At 40.5% G+C, this 24,241-nt stretch overlaps 1 protein-coding gene across 2 annotated transcripts; it reads right to left on the bottom strand.

Moving 5' to 3' along the window:
- Positions 1-124: 124 nt before the first annotated feature.
- afap1l1a (actin filament associated protein 1-like 1a) lies at positions 125-22,666 on the bottom strand. 2 transcript variants are annotated; one of them, XM_026330345.1, is made up of 19 exons: positions 12,989-13,133; positions 9,552-9,677; positions 9,162-9,245; positions 8,946-9,025; positions 8,343-8,478; positions 8,077-8,172; positions 7,780-7,994; positions 7,511-7,690; positions 7,261-7,344; positions 6,306-6,381; positions 5,494-5,613; positions 5,202-5,413; positions 4,975-5,120; positions 4,779-4,851; positions 4,143-4,257; positions 2,396-2,563; positions 1,796-1,971; positions 1,579-1,704; positions 125-1,451 (listed from the first exon to the last, which is right to left on the bottom strand). In XM_026330345.1, exons 1-19 carry the CDS (start codon positions 13,017-13,019, stop codon positions 1,425-1,427), a joined length of 2,271 nt encoding a protein of 756 aa, XP_026186130.1. In that variant the 5' UTR covers positions 13,020-13,133; the 3' UTR covers positions 125-1,424. The 2 variants fall into 2 exon arrangements, with proteins under 2 accessions (XP_026186130.1, XP_026186131.1); XM_026330346.2 differs by lacking the exon at positions 12,989-13,133 and adding an exon at positions 22,528-22,666 and having other exon boundaries at positions 126-1,451.
- Positions 22,667-24,241: the final 1,575 nt, after the last annotated feature.

The raw sequence follows: 24,241 nt of genomic DNA, 5'->3' as shown, positions 1-24,241 counted from the left end.
TTCAATATCACGGAGCTGCTCTACCTCCTCATTTGAGACCCACTGCCTGAATCCAAACTGATTATATATCCTTGTGGTTAGAGTCTTTTTGTATAATGCATATAAAACTTTCTGTCCAACAGATAGGGCTACAAAATGATGAGAAGCAGCTGGTTATAATTAGGAGCCAGTCATTTCTTTTAATGTCACAATCTGCATTGAAAACTATTATTAATCATGTATGACTGAATGGCTACCAACATATAATATGTAAAAGTGTCAGTACAAAGCCTGCATCTGCCTATTTACTGTCTATAGAGTAAATGAAGATTCTGCATCACACTACAGTTGCATTTGCCTTTTAATAAGTGGCTGATTAGATGTGCATTTTTCTTGTTTTGGCTTTCATACAATGGTTGTATGAGACCATATATATTATATATATGTATATTTAATTGACAGCATATTGTAAGAAATTAAAAATAAGTAACAGTGAATGTGTTGAGAAGAAATTTGGTCTGTGTGTTAAGCAAAACATTAAAGACCAAATCTTTGGGAAATAAGATACAAATTTATTATTCCTGTTTCCGATTAGGGGAACAGTAAAGTGCAAAAGTCAATGACAGTTCAGCAGAAACATTGTTAAAATGACATATAAATGTAATAGAGACTTCCTCACTAAGAAACTACATACAGTATGTGTCACCTAAGAGCACCACTTTGTTAGTCACACAATTTTCTACAGCAGGAGTATTCAGCAGTGTGCAAAAGGGCGGTCTAGAAGATGTACTTTAAGTTTTTATTTCAACTAAATTATTCAGCAGATGGTTTCAATGAATAGCACAGCTCCAACCGGTGTGGAGAAGAATACCTCATCCTTAAGGGTACACCGCTGAATACCCACATCAGTTATGATGATGACGATGAGAAATAAAACCTTGAACAATGTAAAAGTATAAAACATACAAAACAGTAGTCTTGGCTCACTATGTACAGGCAGAACAAAGAATGTGTCATATTAAAGGCACATCGTGGCTTAAACTACCTTCTATCCTCATTTCTCAACACATCACATTTATTAGGCTGTCTTTTCCAACATGGACGTACTTGCACAATTAAACATTTCACCGAATGCAAGACTGTTGTGAACACTGTCAGTGCTTTTCCATTATAACAATGCATTCTATGCACACAGGCTGCTTCCATTACACTTTTCTTGTTCCTTTCTTTCATAAACCCTGCCTCCTCTCTTTTAGTTTTTCACAAAAGACAACAGACACAGAAGATTCCTCACAGGAATAATCAGACTGATGAGTAAATATTCACTGAGATGTACCTCCACCTAGTGGCTGATTTTTTTCATTACAATTGACTTCCTCAGTAATCCAAAACAAGTCTGTGTTTTGTGATGTAGATGCATAGTTATCCTTCGAGGGATTAAACTCTTAACTTCGCTTCTTTGATTCCCACTCCTGTAGAAATAAAAACATTTAGGTGACTTAGTGCAAATTTGAAGTTGACTGAGAAATTTGTCCATAATGACATGAGAGGAATTGTTCAAGCAGTGCATGTGAGAGAGAAAAAAACAATCAGATTTACCTTTGCCTTCTGCATGACAGTTCCTGTAGAAGAGGCATAAACAGATGGAGGCCTCCTACGCATCTCCAAGGCACAGTTCACTGGTAAAGACTCACAGTAGATATTCTGGGGCTTCTTGCTGGAGGCCTACACCAAAAAAATAAAGAAGTAAAAAAAAAAAGTGCATACAGGCAGGCATGCATGTAAAGAAATGCTCCACGTGATGCAACAAATATACCTTAGTAGGTGGTTTGGTCTCATGTGGTATGCCAAGAGCTCCACCTGCCTGGCTTTTCTTGAGGTTTTCCTTGACCTGGGTCAGTCGGAGTTCCAGGTCTACCCTTTCCACTTCTTTAGCTCGACAGGCATCCTCCAGCTGGGACACCCGTTTATTCAGGAGGGACTTCCGCTTGTCTGCTCCAACACAGGGACATATACGGCACAATGAGATAAACTGACTACAACAGCAGACTTACTAGTATTGTCAAGCCCTTCTTTAAAGTCTGAAAGCATTTGTACTTTTACATGAACCTTATTTGGATGCACTATTTTCAATTCAAATTAATTATTTTTACAATCTAATATTCTAAAAAACAGAATACTTCCTCTGTCACTGCCTCCTGCACTCTTGGAAGAATTAGATGAAATAGAGGGAATTAATTAGATTTAGAGGAAATATTCATAGTCAGTTACTTTTAATAAGAGCAATTTGATGTTTTTTGTTTGTTTTTTTTTTTAAATCGCTGTAGGGAAATTGCCCTCTCACATGGCCTTCTAATAACAGACGTCAGGATCAGACACAGAACAGGGTCGCAAAAGATGCTTTATATCATCTTACCAGAGGCGTTTTTCAATTCTTCCTTCAGCTCTCTCTTCTCCCGTCGGAGGATTGCTATTGCATTTCGTATCCCATCCCTCTGTCGCTCCATCTCCTCTTTTTCTCTCAGGTAACGCTTGGCATCCTCCTCTGCTCTTGTTTTCCCATACTTTCCATACTGGTTGGCATCTGGATGGGAGCAAAGGTGAATGGTCAAATGTGCAGGGGTTATGGGAAGGAGACAAAACATCTTATGGTGATCTGTCTGTCTGGCCTTAATGATGACTTGCTCTTAACATGAGGAGTATGACACCGACTCTACAGATCATACAAAGGTATAACACACATAACTGGACCTTTTACCTAAGTCAAACAAGGAACTGGGGAAAGTTAAACAATTTGACGCATGAATTGAAGATAAACACACAAACAGTCCAGAGGAGTAAAAGGTCAGAAGGCGAGACAGTGGATCTAATTCGAGTGTCCAATAAATCTCAGGTTACAGCCTGAAGCTCTCAGCCATGGTGAGCCCTGGCTCTTTGATGTGTCAGGTCATCACAGTAAAGGCCTGTGAAGCAGCACAGAGAAGAGCTCTGAGCCAGCCAACCCCACTAATATCACTTCCCTAAACCCTGGACACTCATCTCCGTTGTTTTTATGGTAGAAGCCAACTAATACAATGGAGAAAAGTAGTGATGGGATTACAGTTGGAAAGTAAGGAGATGATTGAGAGAAGAGAGGAAAAAGATGGATCCTGAGCCAGATGAAAACTGAGATTTTATGACAGTGAACTGGCACAAGAAACACAAAGAACTGAATGAAAACTGTAAACTACAATAAAACTAGAGCATTGCAATCTATAACACCTGTGTGACATGCCAACTGGATTATGTCTTGTTTCTCTTGAGACAAATGGAGCGAAACAAATGGACAGCAGAGAGAGTGACAAAGCTCAAAAGACACAGGAGGTAATTTGTATATATGACCTGTCTCAATGGTTGTGAAGGATGTTGTAAATAGATGAAATTCAATATTTTCTAGCTTTATTTATTGATCTGTCTAATACCTTTGGTACAATTGTCAATGTCAGCACCACTAACTCCAATACCATTCACCAAGTTGTGGGTGTTGATGTGCAATTTAAACTTCTTACCAAGTTCCACAGGGATCAGTTTTAGGCCTTTTTCCTTTTCTCAAACTATATTTACAATTGAGCAAGCACATATTCACTGTTGCATAGTTTTGATTTAACAAGTTGGCTTTAAATGGAGAGATGAGAGGTGATGATTTTTTTTTCAAAATATTATAGTGCCAATAAAGAACACAAATAATAAAAGAATTAGGCACAGAGGACAGCTTCAAAACTGAAATAATTTACATTTAGAAATATCTTGGCATTTAGTTTTTCCATCTGTATAAAAAAATTCCAAAAACAATTGGTCCAACTTACATTCATCAACAACAGGAGATGCCATACTGACAGCATTATTTGTTTTTAATCACTGGTGATAGACACTACCCCTATCAAAACACACATTACAAAATTCAAACTAAACATCTTCATTACAAAGATGTGAGAAACACATCTGCCTTTATTCATAAAACATGATTGATTCAAAAGCTACGCACAGTATACTGTGCATGTGTGTTGAGTTCCTCTGCACTGTCCATAAATGTACCTCCCACACTGATGTTTCTCACACTTATTTACCAGTGGGCACTGGGGATACAGCAATATTACGTTAGAGAACCAGCCAAATGCACTTACTTGAACCTGTTCGCTTGAGGGAGACTAATGGTTTGGTTCTGTCAGAGTCACTGCTTGAGAAACTTGAGCGCCGTTTTCCCTGATTCCCAGACTGCTGCCTGCGGTTCTCCCCTGACTGGGTGGAGTGGAGAAGGGTGGGGGGACATGACAGATGTGGGAGGATGTGAAAAAGAAGGATGAGCACAGAGGAAATTAAAAAAGGCTAAGTTTGTATATTTAGCTAGGTAATAAATCAAATGTTAGGTTTATTGGTTTGAGCCCGCTGAGGTGTGTGTCTGCGAATGTAGGTGAGAGGTATGTGTCTGCGTGGATGTCAGTGGGTATAATAAAGGGGTTTAGAGGCTGTAAAACTACCATGACCTCTTGCCTTCCTGTCGCCAATTCAGTATTTTTTTACTCTTCCATGCCCACAAGCTGCTTTTTTTCTGCTCTACAAAAAGCCATCATTGATAGGCGTGTAACAGAGCACTGTCTGTCTACTCGGGTGACAGATATCGGGTGTCATATGCAGACAGTGACAGTCCCCAGCAGCTGCACATACAGACAGACAGCTTCTAAATATACTGGATGAAAATAAGTCATTACATAAAGGTCTTTTAAGATGTGTGTTTGTGCACCTGTGCACTTGCATCCCACCTGCATGTCCTCATTAGGGACCTCATCATATGTTCTAGAGTCTGTGGAGGTACTGCTGGAGGATGTGGCCCACCTAGGATCAGAGCGGCACGAGAAATTAAATCTACGTGAGGTCAAAACATCACTGTTCTGGCCACTGGCCTTGCTTTGACCTCATTCAAACATCCCAGCTCCCTCCCCTCACTGTCCCACTCACAGGAAGGAATGTCGCGCAGCATCGCGGATGTTAGCAATGGTTTCCACATCAACATAGTCGTAATGCAGTGACTCTGGATCTGTGGCAGAGCCAGTTTCTGCCAAAAGCACACCAAGCCACCTTCCAAGGTCTTCAGAGTTGCTTGCCTAAAATGAGACAGGGCAAATTGTTGAAATTCATTCACTTATATTTTATTAGTTGAATAAGAAACAAGTACAATATTCTACCTCCAGAGCAGCTATTTCTGTGCTGCTCCGCAGGATTCGGAACGCAAAAGGGTGTTTGGGTCCCAGTCCTGGCACCACCTCGCAGGCGTTGAGAGGAAGGGTAGGCAGGGAGATGCGAGGGTCTCCTTTGTCATGGTAGAAGTGAAGAGAGCCTCTGCACACACAGCACCACTGTTCCTGCCACACATGATTCACCAGCACTGACAGGTAGCCTACATGGTGAGGAGGAAAACAGACATGGTGTATCTGCAAATTCGGAGACCTAAGGAGTGCTAGTGAAGTGGGGACTCACCTTGTCCAGGGTTGCTGTAGGATGTTCGTGGGTCCCCAGGCCGAGGGGGCTTCTTTTTGGAGAAGCTGATGATACGTGTTATTTTACGGCCTGCAGCAAAAGCCCCCCGTTTCACCTTCCCTACATCAAAAATGAAAAGTTAAAATAGTTTGTGACTTTTGTCCAACTTTATTTTTGGCATGTGGTATAACACATTTATTTAAAATACTACTAACAAAAACAGTATCTTTACTCAAATACTACTTTTTCAACAGCTCTTAGCTGCATCTCATGGTCTGCTTTGTTTTCACAGATACAGCTGAGTTGTCCTTGGTGTGATCTAATGCCGCATTTATGTTTCTGACTCGTAAATAGCCTTCACACTGACATCGAAGTTGTAATTATGGGTGAGAAATCAGATGTCCAAAAAAGCTCTGATATATCTGACAAAGCATTCAATAATAGGGACAAATAAGGCTGCCTCAAGTCAGCCAAGGTTTTTTATTCTAGGTAATTAAATCCACATTGTGTTATATTCTCAAGTACTTTTCACAGTCACACATCCAACTCTGCAATCACACAACTTTCTTGTAATGTCAAGTGATGTTAACATCAATAACTAGTAATAGTGGCTCACATAAAAAAACATTCTCCCTTCCATCCTAAATTCAAATACAGAAAAATGGAAATTGAGTCACATGTTGACAACCAAGCAAGCTCCATTTACTGATAAAGACATATGATACATGCAGTTGAAGAAACGCTGGTAGGTGGACATTGAGATAATATTTCTTCTCAGGAAGCTGCTCTATCGATTTGTGTCTGTATCTTACCATTCTCTCTGCAGGCGTCTCCAGTTGACACACCCACGCTGTCTGAATCTGATGTGTTCCTTTCAGCTGATAACCTCTGAGGAAGAATTAAATTCAATTTATTTGTATTGCGCCAAATCACAATACAATCATCTCAAGGCACTTTACAAAAAACTAAAAAAACCCAACAAATCCCTTATGAGCAAGCACTTGGCAACAGTGGAGAGGAAAAACTCCCTTTAACGGAAGAAAAAACCTCCAGCAGAACCAGGCTCAGTTTGGGCGGCCATCTGCCTCGACTGGTTGGGGTGAGTGGATAGAGCAGAGAGAAAAGAACGACAACAATAAACAACAAATAGACACTGCAGGTTGGTGGGGCCAGTAACTGCAGATAGCACACAAACTCAGGTTCAGGCTTTTAAAAAACAAGGTACAAGCCATATACAGGATGCAGTGTTAACTAATGAAGAACTAAACTGCTATCTTTGAAACACTGCACTAACAAGCTTACATAGAGTATATGTCTATATCAAGAGTTGTTCATTCTACTGCATGCTGTTTCATAACCTCTTAATGAGACAAACAGTAAGACAAACACTTTTATCCTTTTTGTCTTATCAACTCAATAGTTTCTCTCCCTTCGGTCTGTGCTTTTATGTCAGAGGCTTTTGCGGTTTATGTTTTGACAGGTTGGTTGGTTTAAAAGAAAATGTGCCTGTTCCAAAACTCACTCACTACCACCCCTGTCATTGCTGTCTTAACACCCAGTTATGCTACATATCTCCTCTTTGTTCTGCAAGCCAAACACAAGTATCACTGTACAGGGTTGAGCCAAACGATTGTTTAGGAAAATTGATGGTGACAACACAATTGCTGCTTGCCTCCGACTTTTCCTCACCTTAGCTGTGAAGATGAATTATGCCTTGAGCTTTAAAAAAAACATAGCCAACACAAACATCCTCGAGTCTACACTTACCTTGTCAAGTTCATTTATTCTTGGAGTGACAGGAGAGGCAGCTTCCTCAGGCGCCATGCTCTGTCCGCTCACTTCTCTAACAACCTGTAAGGATAGTTTACACGAATCACTCTCACATTTCAGATACAGTAAATTCCTTTTGAGTTGTGTCTTTCCCCTACTGTCACTTCCTTTGACTGTGCATGATTGATGGTTGTGATACCAATTTATTTTCCTGCACGGCCACACTTCATGTCAAAATACAGCTTACCCTAAGCCATCTCTGGGCCTGCTCCTTGCTTTGTACTGCCAGAACCAGTGCATCTCCATTGGGTAAAGTGAATCGGAGTTCGTGGTGCTTCCTCTTGCTGTCTTTGGGTGCATAGACTACAGTGCACTGAGGCAGCAGCAGATCCACATAGGGGCATGTGTCCCTTGAACTCTTATAGCACTGATAAAGGAGGACATATAGTATAGGTTAAAGGAGAGAAGAAAAAAATAATCAGTTACATCATATGTGTGTTTCTACCGTCTCCTCACCTGTAGTCTGTTCTCTCTTATGACTGTGAGCTGTTTGGCCCACTGGCCGAAGCGTTTTTTGCGCAGGAGGAAGGCACAGATGCGACAGTCTCTGGCAGGAGGCATGGAGCTCTCATCTGAGGGCCACTGATGAGTGAGTCGGTTGGCAGGGCTCCTCTCTTCTTCATCGTCCTCGTAAGACTCATAGGAACTGCTGAGGGCGTCAGAATCATTGTCTGGGAAAACAATGACACAGAAGATAAAGTTTGCTGGTCGTATCCCATAATCTGGTTAATTTGTGAGTATGACTGAGCTCACAGGAGTTTTTACGGTGCGAGTTTATGCAGGTAGTGGGGTAGTTGTTCTCAGCTTCTTCATACGCATCCTCTATAGAGTTGGGAGGACTGGACCTCACTGCAAATACAAGAAAAAAAAAATCTCTAATTAGTCCTTATGTTCCATCATCCACGATCCAAGTTGTACTTTATAATTATGTTTTTGAAAATTGCCATATGTTTATACCACTGATTACAGCAAAATGACACTAAGGGCACTGAGTTCAGCACAGGCGGGAAGATGCTGACCTCGTGTGAAGATGTACTCAGGCATCTTGCCAGGGCTGAGGGGCACTGCCTCCTCATAGTACTCCTCAGGAGGAGGAGTTGTGGGCAGAGGGGGAGGAGAGTCAGCTGAGTGGGAGGCTGGGGAGTCTGCACAATTCTGCTCACAGAGAGAGAAACACACAAACACAAACAGAACTCTCAAATTTCCTCCATAACCATGAAAGATTTTTTTTTATTCACAGCCAAAGTAATACATCATCAAAGGCATATAGAGCATAACCCTTAAACGATATCCATAAATTAGACACATGGGCTCTGGGTGGGTCTCTAGCAGCTCAGAGTGATGAGCATGTGTACATGGGAAACCCCCACATCATGGAATACAATCTCTCTGTTTTTCTTAGCTCTCTCTCCACAAGTCATTTAGGTATGTAATAATCCATTGCAAAGCTGGATTCGAATTTGTGTGCTGAAAAGATGGACGTGCAGCAACATACTTTATATCCCACACACTCTATGTTATGCTACATTCAGTATATAAATATATATATATAGATATATAAATATAGTATTTTATATGTAAATGATAAGTATGAAAAGGAATAAGAGTTTAGTGCATGTTACCTGCTTTAAAGTGTCAGTTTCTGTGTTATTGTCTTCTTTCAGATCATCTGTAACATCCTTTAGGTCTCCAAGCTCACAGTCTAATTGATGACAACATACATTTACACTCTTATGTGCTTTTTACATATACATTACATAAAGCTAACATGATCAAGTCAGCTTACATGTTGCCACTGGCGTGTATTTTACAACTCTATATTGGAAGGTCAATCTTACCAAATTTTTCAAAGAGGGACTCTACGAAGCTGGTGCCGTTTCTGTAAACTGCTGAGTTCATGTAGATGTAGTCTGTTCCTGAAACTGCAAGAGGAACGCATGAAGAATTTCTGCATGTTAGATGGATTTTGCTGACAGATTTGAAACCCTTGTATCTTGGTGATTACGCTGATGAATACAATATGAACATATTATACACATGTTGTTATATTTTAACAACAGTAGAAGTGAGTAAATACAAATTTTTAGCTCAATATCTATTCAAAAACCTGCACCCAAACTGAGTTTGTGTCTGATTGAAGACTATCATGAAACAAAAAAATTTGTATAAGGAAATGCACATAATGGTACTGTAGAAACATCTGATCTCTTCTCCCTCTTCTTACTAACCTGATGGCTGTATCTGCTGCAGGAGGTTCCACACAGAGGTCTTCTTCTCCTGGGTGGAGGAGCTGAGGTTCTCCTGGTCCAGCATCTTCAGCAGTGCTCCCAGCTCACTCACCAGCACCTCCATTGCTGCACAGAGTGGGGGCAGAGGTCAGGTGGGTGTGGGTTCATTGTATTCGTAGAGAGGGCAAAGGTCAGTAATAACAAGTCTAAACAAACCCCAGGAATATATCAGAGAGGCTCTTTCTGTTTTCCTTCCCTCTTTCATTTTCTGTCACATTATATCACAGTTTGTCAATACCAATCTGCCTCCTTATCACAGACACTCCCTTATCTCTGATCCTATGTCTGTCACTAACTAGACTAAACAACAACAAAAGGCTGGAGAGACAGGAAGTATGTCTGCTAATTGCTCATTAACCCAGAAGAAAAATGGAACTTTAGTTACCAAAAACAAGAACTCTTCCAAAGCATAGGAACAGAACATTCTGCATAAAAAGTAGAGGAAATCAGCGCTGTCTTTCTGCAGCAGCCTTAAAATGTTGCTGGCTCACAAGCAGATGGGCACAAACCCAAATTTCAATCAACTGTCACTCTTAATGCTAAGAAAGTAAATTAGAAGCATTGCAAAGACCATAAAGATGTTGGCAGAAACATGAGATTCTGACAAGAATAACTGCAGGGCCACTTTACAGAGCTTAGAGCAGGCCAAGCGTACCAGCACGCAGAGTTTCATTCGCAGGGACCTGATCTTTATCTAACAGTTGAAAGATTTAAAGTCACAGAGCTAGCTCAGACAGGCATTCTGCAATAAACACAATCTTGACAGGGCTCTCTGAGCTCTGTAACACACTGAGGACTCAGCTTAAAGGAATAGACGATTTACGTCATGTGTTGATCTGAGAGGTGAGACTGGTCCACTCCCTGTTTTTAGAACACAATTTAAATAAACCCTCACTCCCCCAGCTGCAGGGCAGCTTGAGAACAGGTCCACAACCAGCTGTTGATATGTGCATTTGAATTCCTCCCTTATTTAATTTAATTCCAGACACAAACAAATGCCACCACCCAACTTTTTTGTCTCTCTCTCTTTTTTTGTTGCGGTTATCACATCTTTCCTATTCTTTTCTTTATCACTGCAGCCTAATGCACATCCTAAAATCCTACACAAAACCTGACAACTGTCTGAGTCATTTGTCTTGGCACACTTGTCCCAGACCTACCCACATTTTCAGAGTCCAGCCACATTAGACCTGCTGAACTGTGCGTCTCGCTGAGGTCAGCCATGGGACAGCCACTGAGCCATAAAACTCTTTGTCTGTTAGGTGATCATATGGCAACAAGAACTGTTGCATTACAACACCAGTACACACAGACATACACATATACACATGAGCAGAAATCTGGAATATAATGGAAGGCTTATATTGTGTGTAAGGTTTTTATTGTGTATACTGTGTACTTAGTGAGGTGTGTCAATAATAAAGTTTGCTCTGCTTGTCCAGAAAAGACAAGTCAAGCCCCCCCCCTCCCGTGTGTGTGGTGATTTAAGGAGCATATTAATGCATTTTGGCAGATTGTTGGCCTGTTAGATGTATGACTTTGACACGGTGATCTTGTATGTAATCACCCCTGACAAGTAGAAAGTCCTGATAAGCTGCAAGATGTATCTGGCGTTTGTTAGTGATGTGTGTTCTACATTTCAGACTGCTCCCACTCCTTAAAGACAGACATGCCTTCCCAAGGTGGGTCTTCCTATGGGCTTAACAATGCTCTGCCAAAGCTACAATCAAGATCAACAAGAGCTGCAGTAGGTGTGTGTTTGCCTGTGTCTGTTATAACCACTTCTTTACTAGTGCGTTTTCCTTCCATTGTAATAAAAACATGCACATGCATTCTGGGCACTCTGGGCATGAGAACTGAATTCATGCCTGGACCTGGAATGTCTCCTCATTAAGATCCGATTCACCCAGGGAAAATAAGGAAGTGCAGTTCAGGGAAGAGTGGGAAACTCATGTGAGTGGGATGTCTTGGCCTGGTGAATGTTGTCTCTTTGCCAGAGGTTCCAGCTGTTTAGATTCTGACTCTAGCGTACTACTGGGCTTCCCCTAACTTAGCGGAAGACAGAACCTTATAACAGCATGATTCATTCACTGCACAGAGACTTAGACATTTACACCACTCAGCAATAAATAAATGTCACAGAGACTGAGGAGATGCTTTCAAGGAGTGAAGTCGGAAATTATTTAACCTGCAGCTCCAAACAACTTTGTAATATATGACATGTCAGGCATATGAAACCATGCCAGTCTTGCCTTTACATTCAACACCATACTACTCATGAGTCCTCATGCAAAACTGCACATGATCCTTAAAATCTCAGTTGCAACTCTTCATTGGTGTGTATTTGTGTTTTTACATGTGCAAAAGCCAGATGAACAGTGTGAGACTACCTGGATATTTTTTAATTAAAATCCAACCAAGTTGAATAAAATGTTTGATTACTTTATACTTTTAAGCCTTAAAGAAACAGTATAAAGGGATATTCCACTCAAAAAAAAAAAAATTAAGCGTGTGACACAACAAAAGATGGGTGCAGGGATGTGTAAAGCCATTCAAAGCTTTGGACACTCAAACATTTACTGCCTCACACTTGCCTGACAATAGCTGATAAACACAAGATACATTCCACACTTTAACAGCGTAAGGTTTTACAAAGTATGTGTGTGTGTATGCTTTAGTAAAACAGAAAGAGTAGTTTGTCTAATAGTGCAGACTCAGCCCTTTGAGGGAGGCTTACATTAGCAGACTTTCTGTACAAACTTTTAAAGGGAGTGACAGAGAAAAGGGGTGAGGGGGTGGCTGAATAATGTCAGTGAGTTGAGCACCTGTGCTAACATGTCCAACAAACCCTGATATGAAGACTAATGTGACCTCAATCCTCAATCCAGTGCAAAGTTTTTTGTTTTGTGTAACTCTCTCACCAAAGGTTCATGCTAAGCTTACTTATCTTGCCACACAACACACACAGACATGCGCAATTAACTTTCCAGTGTGTTGAAAGTGTCAAAATTCAGTCATTCAGGAGCAGTTTCACAATGTTGGTGCAGCCAGACATTCCAGCTAATGACACAGGAATTTGCAACCCCTAAAGCGTGTTCAGAGGCTTAAAAAATTACAGTGTTGCACTATTGATTCAGGGTGGCAAACAGGTCAGCATCACTGCCTCTGTTGGCATTTCAGCAAACAGGCATGATGCATTGGGCATGAAGTAAACATCACCTGATGTCTTGCACTCAGTTGCAACACTTTTACGTCTCCATAGCTTATACACATTTACTTTATTATGTTTATTTAGATACTGTTACAAGTCCTTGCACTTCAGATACCTGCTGCTCTAATATCCTGCTGAGCGATAAAGACTTTCTTCCAACACTTACCTTCCACAGCTCTGGATGAGAGTCCCACCATGTTCCAAGGTTAAGGAGGAGACAAACCAGTTCATTCATACACAAGCAAGGATATTGATATATTATTATATGAGAGATTCCAGAATCAAGGCCTTCCTGTGTGCGTCCTGCAAAGTTTTGGTGAACTATAGTCTGCCTACTGCTGCATTCACAATGCCTTTACCTCTCCCTTCCTCCCTCTGATCCGTTATCTCCCTTTACCGCCCTCCCTCACTGTCTCCCCTCCTCTCTTTTCTTTTTGGGGGCTGGGTAGGGGGAGATGTTGATGTTTTATATATGTGTGTGTGTGTGTGCGTGTGTAGCCCTGTTGGATCCTCCTCCACTGTAATCCCAGGGATCGTATAGCACCTGGGAAAGGCTTGCTGTGTAAACACACACAGGTCGACTAATAGCTAACTCACATTCTTTATCCTTTCAGATTCTCTCCCTCCGTGTACATTATTAAACTTTAACTAGCTGTACATAAAAGCTGCGATCCACATGAGGACAGCAAACTTGTTGTGACATGCCAGGTTACAATAAGGCAATTGTTAGAGCATCTTTGACACATACCATTAAAAATTACATTAAAATGGATGCACTTATGCCAAAAATAGTAATCTTTAAGTGCAGTTATCTGAAACTTTACAATAAAAGATAAAGGAAACATTGAATTAAGGTAGTGGAGTGAATAAAGAGGCAAGTTCAGACCTTTCAGAGTTAAAAACCCGTTGCCTAGAGGGAGAATCATTTGCCTCAACACGATGCGATGTGCTGCCTTCAATCATAAACACTCAAGCCCACACCAACAATTACAAACCATACGCACACAAACTCACATACACAGACAAAACTTACTGCATTTCCTAAATGATAGGCTTTTACCATATGACCAGAAAAAAAACAAAAAACAAAAAACAGTATCAGCTGGCTGTATGACTGTGCAACAGTCACTGTTAAGACACAAGATTAGCTTTATACTGAGCAAGCAAAATCTAAAGAATACCTGTAGTTTTAAATCTTGGAACAACCAGTTTCATACCTTATGACCTTTTTGTGATGGAACCAATTGAATGTACTTCATTAGGGAAATATGCTCTTTCTTCCCAAGAGTCAGAGAATACGATTGGTGCCACTAATGTCTCGATGTGGATAGAAGATGGTTGGGTTCACTTGGTGTAATGACCGGAAGCAATGGGTTACGGTTCACCTGGCTTTGTGAGATCATAAACTGCATCAACAGGTTATGGGTTGTTGTGGGTTTTTTGTGGAGACTCCATGAAATGACAGCTCCTGGCTAAGTAAAAGCCTGGTAATCCATCCATATTTGTCTTCTGGTGCTGGGCACTGTTTGGAATTTTTTAATAATATGACAGGCCAACCTGGGTATGCCTTTTTTTTTTTTTTACAATACCTTACTTTAGACAGAAGCGACAACTATACTCAGTGATTTCTATTAAGTACCTTGTAGTCGGTGAAGAAGAAAATTATTGACCTAATTATATGCACAGGAAGTTCTCCTACTGTCTAATTCGGTGAACACACCAGACCATCCCTGAGGCAATTATGGTGTTTCAAACCACTCCCTCTATCAGTCCTCTATAGCTGTGACAAATGCCACAGGCACGCCCTGATAGGCTTGGTTATGGCCTGACAAACTGCTCCTCACTGTGATTAAATGTTACTTCAGACCTCTTCACTAATGTGAACTCATACATAACCCTGGACGCCAGAGGAGGACCAAGAAAGTACACTAAACACAGAACTGATTTCAACCTATCAGTTAATCTAGAAAATAGATGCACTTTTTAGTTAATAACGGTAATCAGGCTCACCATACCACCATACAGAGGTCAGTCCTGATAGACAAAGCTGTTGTGAGAACCTCAAAGGACTGTACCATCTGTGACTCCACAAGAGATCAGTATCTAATGAAAACTGCTGGGCTTTTCTTGGAAGTCTGCCCTTCCTTATTGTCTTTGGCTATGTTGGATATACAGCTATTTCTTAACCTGATCCAGCATGAAAGAGCACTGCAGGTTGAAGGACTCTGAGGTGTCCAGAAACATGGTGTGGAAGTCTATCTATGCGTCATCATTAAGACTTAACTGAACAATATGACCCAGCATCTTTAAAAAAGAAATAACAGATTTTCTGTAAAAAAGCATTGTCTTATCTCGTTAAGTGAGTCACAGGAGAGGTTTTCAAGTTTTCAAGAGACAGCAGGGTTTAAATGTCATCCTCCTGCCGGGTAAGGGTTATCTAAATACCACCATCTAGCCCAGCCATCAAAGCTGGGACGTGTGTTAAAAGAAAACAGCTGAATCATACAATTAGGAAACACAGATGAGAATGTAGATGTCATACCTGCTGTTCAAGAACCACAGGATTTATCACACCACTTGCTCTACTAAGATCATTGAAATGTTTGTATCTTGCACGCTAACAAAGATGAGGTAAACCAGATGGCCAGATGTGCTTCAGGTTTTTAATTGCATTAAGAATAGTGCCAACAATGTCTTCTCTCACCAGCCTGTACCCTTTCATGATAAAAATCTCCTCCCACTGTACTCCTCAGATTCCAGGCATTTCCAAAGTATGACGGTTTCCATCTTCTCAGCACAAAACATGTTTTGGCATTCACAAACTGATATCTCCAGAGCCCATCATAGGTGAATTGTGACAGTATTGATTCATTGCAAAGATGTACGAATGAGCATGATGAGAGAAACTGTGACTTACTGTATGGTTTGTTTGCTACTGTTCGCCTGTGTATTCATCATCTCTGGCAAGATTAGAAAAGTGCCCAATTTAAATATGTAGGTATATATGTAAATTTGCGGTTTTTCACAGGGGGGTTATGCTCCTAGAGCACCTGCGAATTGTGAAAAAAATGCAAATTTTGGATGTGGTCAAAAATTTGCCTAAAAATGCCTATTTTTACACCTACCCTAAATATGCCCCCAAATATGCTCCCAAAACACTTTAATTTCATTTCAAACTCAGTTTAATAGATTTTTAGTAAATAAATTAGTGACCTAAATTAGAAAATTATATGGTTCTTAATAATATAGCCTTAAAAAGAATGAATAATTATATATGGCCACAAAAAACAGAATTAAGCACTATATTTTCACTCTGCACTGTAGTTCCCTTAAAGATTATGAACCATTTTAGCCTCTTTCAGCTAATTGTTTTGATTTTCCCTCATGTTAAAGCTATCTCGATTTCAAAAAGCTGTGTTTTGTAAGTTCTAGTAATACTTATTAATGGCCTTATCTGTCTGTGATGGACTGGTGACCTGTCCAGGGTGTACCCCTGCCTTTCACTCAAAGAGAGCTGGGATAGGCTCCAACAGATCCTTGTGACCCTGGTTAGGAATAAGCAAGTATAGAAAATGGATGGATGGATGGATGGATGGATGGCATGATCTGTAAAATGCACAGAATCAAAATTAAACTAGATTTCCAGCACAATACAGGCACATCAGAAAACTCCCGTCTACTCCCGTTAGGGGTCACCATAGTGGATCAGTTAATCTACATGATTCATTTGGCATAAGTTTCAAACTGCATGCCCTTCCAGATGCAACCCTATGCACATCAGAAATACATGTCCAATATCCTAGGAACCCAACTTCATAGCAGGTGGCATAAATGCTTGTCATACTATCACATATAGACACATATAGATCACATATACAGATAGGGCTGAAAAGTACTTTTTAAGGTCACGCTGTCTCTGATAAGTTACCTACTGAAAACCGATTGACTTTGATATTATTCTGCATGTTGCCAACACAATATTTTTCCTCTTCAACATTAGTTAATGGGCTGACCAACAGTATGGGGATGCCCCTTTTGCCCCCTATACAGATGGACTTCCTCCCTCTGCTGATGACATCACCTGTCACCTCCAGCCTTCTGTTTCCTCTTCCTATCAGCTGACCCTCTCACACTTTTACTGTACTGTCTCCAGAGACCCCATTCTCAATGCACTGTTTAAATCCTATGCTTGATAGAACTGATAATAGAGCTCTTAAAATATGCTATTATTACAAACCTGCTGCACGTAACCCTGTTGAGAGTGAGAATTCCTTCCTTGGCATGGACATTTTTTATGTGGGTGGACACTTCAGACCAACAGACAATCATCTGTGTAGTCAGCAAAGTGCATAGTGCTAAACATGCTGAAGTTGAGATGCAGGTGAGGTGGGCACGTGGAAACACTTTTTTGGTGTGTAGATGTTGTAAAAATGTAGAAATTAAGGAGAGAGGTGAAAAACGTGTTCTCCCCACAGTTTTAATTGTACAGTACACAGGAAGATGCTCCAGGTTATAATAAAACACAGAAAGGATCCCACAATCCATGATACTCACAAATACATTAAATACACTAGAGATGAAAGTAGTCTAATGAAAAATATGGGTTTGTGGTTTGTGTGTGTGTGTGTGTGTGTGTGTTTTTTTTTTTTTTTTTTTACTCAAGCCCGTTTAGCCAAATTTGTAATTTGTTTTATTGGGCCATATACTGTAGATAAAATCTGACTTGACTAAGTCAACCTGAAATAATTGGCTGGTACACTGACACAAAGAGATGCTTTGGTTGGTTGTTTACTTAACCACAGAGTCCTAAACTGGGGCCCTTGCCTTAATTTAAATTCCCTAATAACAGAACAGGCTTAAAGGTTGTGGGCATCATTTATATTAGGTGTGTGTGTGTGTGTGTGTGTGTATCCTGCAGTCAATGTCTCTAACAAATTTCTAGCTTCCTCACTCCTTCTAATTAGGCCACTCTAATGAGCCTGTCGCTGAGAGGGAAATCTACTCAAAGTCATTAGGTCTTTAAAGTAGCTGGGATGTTTCCATGGTGACAGTGTGAGAGATTAAGGGGTTTGTGCACTACTGCTCACCTGTTTAAGCATTAACTGGCTTTTGAAGGCCAGCAACTGAGCACTGAAGCTTTTGATGTTCAGACACACATACGCACGCATTCATACACACATGCGTCCACATGTGTCCACATGCACAAACACACACACACACACACACACAGAGCGGCCCACTGGGAGCAGTGGTGTTCACAGGGAGCTGCCATCTCAACAGTGAACAGAGTCAAGGCCCCAGTTACAGGTCAGGTTAGTAAAGCAGTGCTGCTCATTTATCTGCCTGATGTTAACCATCCTAGTTCAAAGAGCTTTTGCATATTTTTAGTGAGCTGAAGCCTGGAATAAGATTACTTAATACTACCATACAAATAAAGGCCAAATATAAGTCTGTTTTTACATGAAAGAATGGCTGAAACTGCTCCCTTTTCCTCCTAGAAACTGACTTTGTACATTGTCTTCAGAGTCATGCCTCCTGTGGTCCTTTTGCTCCCTATCGTTTCAACACAATAGCTAATCAATTGTCCCTGTTTAATGCTCTGGTAGGCTGGCAAACTTTCCAGGGAATTTCCCCAAAGCATAATGGGATAGGCTGATCTTTCCATCAACCCTGGAAAAAAGCAGGACACATGGGTAGGAGTGGTCTGATTATGAAATAGTTGCAATACTAAGGTGGCAGTTGCATCTGGGTATTTCTCAGTATGGCATCAGGTCAAAGATCAAAGGTCACAAAACCGAACATGATGTAGGGTATGTCGGCCTGCTAAACTTTCTTCCCCCCATCCTAATTTTTCATCTTTGGCTGTGTGATTTATTCCGGTCTGGGATGGCATAGAGGGCCTGACTCAGCCTGCTGCCAGACAAAGGCCCTACAGTGCAGTCAGTATTATTCAGATCCCATATCTGCCCTGAGTCCTGTGAGATCACCACAATGCTATGTCTCCCTCACAGAAAAGTATTCACATAGTGAGAAAGATGCTATTCTATTAAGAAGCACTACTTTACTGATATTATACAGACAAGGGTAATATACACAGAACACACATGCACGCCTTCAAACACATACACACACACAATTTGTACATATGTACAAAAGACAAAATAGGCTGCTTTGTCTCAACTTGGGATTTTTTGTCTTGATGGGATTTTGACTGAACCAAAGTTCTGTTTTCAGTTCACCAGAAAACTAGAGCAATCTCGCTGTATCTTATTGCTGTTGTCTTTTATGCTATGCACGCACTTTCATGCCTCTTGTACATTTGGAAACTGAAACATAAAGTATAAGCCATAAGTCTAGATGCTATGACTTGTCACATGTCTCTATCATACATCTTTTCTACAGTGCCAAAAACTGTTGGGTTTTTTATTTTTCATTTTTATCATGCTTTGGAAATGAAAACAAGGAAGACACTTAAGGCTGCATAACATCTTTATTTAAAAATTTAAAAACTAAATTAAAAACTAGTTGATTCATACTCATACCAATCAGTCTATTAGTGAATTTAAGCTCCTGAAAGTACATACCAGAACCACACTCATCATGTTAGACAAGTCTTATTCAAGTCTGGTTCTAAGACTCATATTCTGCCAAGTCGCTCTAATAAATCTGAATTTTTCCTGTGAGTATATTGCTTGTACCTCTGTTCATATACATCCCAGGCAGAATCACGTTTCACCCTCTCAAACAGAAGAAAACACATTTCCAAATGTCATCTACACTCTACACTCCCCTGCTTTAATGTTGTGCAGCATATCTCCATGGACACTCTATATAAACAGCTGTGCAGAGATTGACCATTACCTATACACAAAGCACATGTGCACACCCACACACATATTGTACACACAGAAGCCCTACACACATCTCAGTCAAATGAATTACAGCGATGTTGTTAAAAAGGGGAATTCCACTTCTTATAGGGCTGGTGGTCTACAACCATGCATGATCTTCAACTCAGGCATATTGTGTAGAGCTAGAGATATTTAACAATAGGATGTAAAACAGAGAGCTCAGACTGAAGAGGGCTCAGGGACTTTAGTTGTTGAGGGGTCTGCAATGGATTTCACTGCTTCTTACTATATGTCCACAATGGAAGTGTGATAAAACACTAGTATAGCCCTTTAAGGATTGTATGAACATTGGAGTAAAGTTACATCTACAAAATCGTCTTTGGTACGTGGAAATGGAAATTAAAGTGTGCATGAGAAATGTGGCACAAATGCAAGCTAAGCGAGGTCACTGACCACAGGCTACATGACGACAGCAAACTGCATTTTTATTGTGTTCATTAGCCCTGCTAACCCATACCCAGTGACTCTTGTTTCAGTTCAACTTGTTAACAATTCAGATCTTTCTTTAATCTCAGATGTTCTGTGTCATGAAAAGGTTAGCTGTTACTCAGAGCCACTATTTTTCTATGTGAATAACGCATTTGTGAAAAAAGGAAATCACATTGTTTTTAAAGACCTCATTGCAATTTGAATATGCAAGGCATGCAGCACCGTTGTGCTTATGTGAGCAATGCATTTCATTTATATTTCACTATCAACAGCAGATCACTGTTTTATCCACCAGTTTTTTTTCATAAACTCCAAAACAGCTTGACAATGGCCACAATTCATCATATCTGCTGGGCTAAATCACAGACAATCCCACCACTGCAATGCATCTCTGTGGGGACAGCCTCTCCCCTCTCACACCCACCTGATGCTCTGCTTTTCCAGCACACACTGAGGCACAAAACCTTTGTTACATTGCTGCTGCGGCTTGGATAGTGCATGTTAAAAAAAGCTCTCACCATTGAAGCTCATACCTGCCACTTGTCAACCCAGCATGATTATCATTACCTAACATGTAACCTGCGCTGTTATAGGTGATAAGCCTCAGTTTGGTCATCACTAGAAGCAACACCCAACAGATATTACACCAAGCTCAAACCTAAAGTTATGAATTAGTTGCATAGTTGCATAATGAAGCAGCCAAGCAGCCAATGTGCCAGATACTAATGTCTGGTTTTAGTGAGGAAGAAAACAAGAGAGTGGACATTTATCAGGTGGGCGCAAACACCACTTCGAGTGCCAACATTGCTCTGTGTATGTGGATGTATACAAAAATGCATTTGCTTTTACAATTTCTTTATAGATTCATTGATAACACAAATAATCATTACTTTACTGCAGGACAAACCAAGAAAAAGTAATTCAGCAGGACCCAATCAGTGATGCAAGGACCATAAAAACTGCAGGGGGGCACCGAAGGGATCACCAATCATCCCTGTGTGTTTTTTCCTGTGGTGTTTACACAAAGTTCAGATAGAAAGTCAGACAAGCGTTTTCTGTGTGATTGTGTGTGTCTGTTGAGACAAAGATGAGTGACAGATAAGAATTTCCCCCCAATCTGGACAAGACCATAAGACACTTCCTTCTTTGGATACGCTGTGTACATTGGTATAATCCATCCATCCAACCATTATCTATATCTGCTTATTCCTTATTAGGGTCACAAGTCTACTTTTTCAGTTAGGGTGTTACAGGTCATGCAAATATGACTAGGAAGAAAATAAAGTGGCCTGATTTTAGTTTGTCCCATTTCCTTTTACCTCGAGTCACTGGAGTAAAAATGTCTATAACGGTGGTTCTTTTAATCACTATCACATGTTTACCTGCCTGGCAGCAAGTCTATAAAAACACTTCTTTTAGAGCCCTATAAGCAGTAACATAAAACAGCAACATCAGCTAAAGTGTAAAGACAGATCAAACAAAACTTAAATCAGCTATAAAGTGAAGTCATATTTGTTTCATATTTGAAATGCTGAGTTGGGTCACATCCTGCCCTGTTACTGCTCTATTGCATCTAAACTCAAGCCAAAGCCTTAGGGGGGTAAGAGTATTTGTTTTCAGTTACAATGTGGAAAAATGTTGTACTGTGCTGGGGGGGGGGGGCAACTGCAACCCTCCCAGAGAAAACACAAGAGCCGGAAACACATTTTGTATTTCTAGCTATTTCAACACAAAACCACTGTAGACCTCCAGGGGTCTCTGTGAAGTACTCTCTGCTAATGGTGTCCAATATCAAACAATGATTACAATGACCACCTAATCTCAAAATATCTCCTCATCCAGATATTTGACTTGACTCAAGATGAGTAAGATTTCCTTTCTAGAATAACAATCAAACTTGGGATCAGCGCTTGATTTTCATCTCCAAGCAGCTGGTGGGCGGGACAGACCCAGTATTAAATATTAAGTGCACTATCACTGTGTTATCTTAGGTTTATGAAAGCAGGGAGAACTACAGTGTCACAGCACACCATCATTGGCGTTCTCAGACAAATGATCCCTCACACAAATCAAACAAATGCAGAAAATAATAATAAAAGCAAATTAAATCTAATATTAGCAGAAATTCATATTCGCAACAATAATCCCGTTAGTCACCTGGAAAACCACGAGTGAGGGTGCTGTGAGAGGGGCTCTCACTGTTTTGAAATGATCAGTTAACACGTCAAACAAATATGCCTACCTAAACCCACCTGAACAAACTCCACAGGGTCACGCACAGCAGTATGCACTCGCTTTTGCAGCGGCGCTCCAGGATCCAAAAATATGTAAACAAGTAAAATTAAAGGCTTTTGATGAAACTTACATTGGGTGCTGTTTGTGTCCATTCTGCCGGTGATGTTGTCCGTGCGAGTGGCTGAAATTTAGATCATGAGTGAGTGAGTAAAGAGTGAGTATAGACGAGCTACTGCTGACAGATACAGTCGATACATTGCAGATGCGCGGGTCTGGAACTGGAGTATGGAGGACCAAAAGTGCCAAAATAAAATAAATCATACATCATTAAAAAAAACATTTAAATGCATCACAATTTAATTAAAATAATAAATAAATACATAAATAATTCATAAAATTGATTAATAATTCATCGTCTCATTAATTAATTACGATTCCAATTAATCTAAGTAAAAAATATGATATATAATTATTTCACTATTTAATGAATTATTTCATGGTGCTGTGCTGCAGTGCTTCATGAATTGATTTTATCGGTCAGCCTCACCCATCAAAATCAGTGTGTGTTGTGCCCTGGTACCGGGGAATAGCATATTACACTAAAGTCGGTTTCCAGCATTACTTGCAGTGTCAATGTTAAGAGGCTGATACCTTATCTGCTAAGTACACAGCCGTTCTTCATTTTTGTATCTTTCTTTTCTAGTTTCACTCCAATTCAAGGTTGTCATCTTGACTTTTTCTGTGAGAAGTCATTAAAGGAGCAAGCATACTCACTTCCTGGCTCTTGAAAGAGGAGTTTGGCTGGCTGTTTATTTATGTTCACACTCCAGGAGTCAAACACATAAAGAGAACAGTACACTGTTTCTACATTCTCTGCAAGGTCAAAGTCGCTAGACTCGCTAGAAAGTTCATGAAAATCCTCTACTAAATTGGTCACCATGTTTTGAAAGACAACTTTAGCCCAAAGAAATGCATTTGATCAGATCAGCATTAGCTCCACCCACTGACTTTGATGGATGATGCTGTACCTCTGTTCATATACAGTGGGTACGGAAAGTATTCAGACCCCTTTAAATTTTTCATTCTTTGTGTCATTGCAGCCATTTGCCAAAATCAAAAAAGTTCATTTTATTTCTCATTAATGTACACTCAGCACCCCATCTTGACAGAAAAAAACTGAAATGTAGAAATTTTTGCAAATTTATTAAAAAAGAAAAACTGAAATATCACATGGTCATAAGTATTCAGACCCTTTGCAGTGACACTCATATTTAACTCGCATGCTGTCCATTTCTTCTGATCCTCCTTGAGATGGTTCTGCTCCTTCACTGGAGTCCAGCTGTGTTTAATTAAATTGATTGGACTTGATTAGGAAAGGCACACACCTGTCTATATAAGACCTTACAGCTCACAGTGCATGTGAGAGCAAATGAGAATCATGAGGTCGAAGGATTCGCCCAAGGAGCTCAGAGACAGAATTGTGGCAAGGCACAGATCTGGCCAAGGTTACAAAAGAATTTCTGCAGCACTCAAGGTTCCTAAGAGCTCAGTGGCCTCCATAATCCTCAAATGGAAAAAGTTTGGGACGACCAGAACTCTTCCTAGACCTGGCCGTCCAGCCAAACTGAGCAATCGTGGGAGAAGAGCCTTGGTGAGAGAGGTAAAGAAGAACCCAAAGATCACTGTGGCTGAGCTCCAGAGATGCAGTAGGGAGATGGGAGAAAGTTCCACAAAGTCAACTATCACTGCAGCCCTCCACCAGTCGGGGCTTTATGGCAGAGTGGCCCGACGGAAGCCTCTCCTCAGTGCAAGACACATGAAAGCCCGCATAGAGTTTGCCAAAA

This window comes from Mastacembelus armatus, chromosome 10 (assembly GCF_900324485.2).
Source record: "Mastacembelus armatus chromosome 10, fMasArm1.2, whole genome shotgun sequence".
Taxonomy (NCBI): domain Eukaryota; kingdom Metazoa; phylum Chordata; class Actinopteri; order Synbranchiformes; family Mastacembelidae; genus Mastacembelus; species Mastacembelus armatus.
Note: the sequence above shows the minus strand (reverse complement) of the source record. Positions and strands in the feature narration are given on the sequence as shown.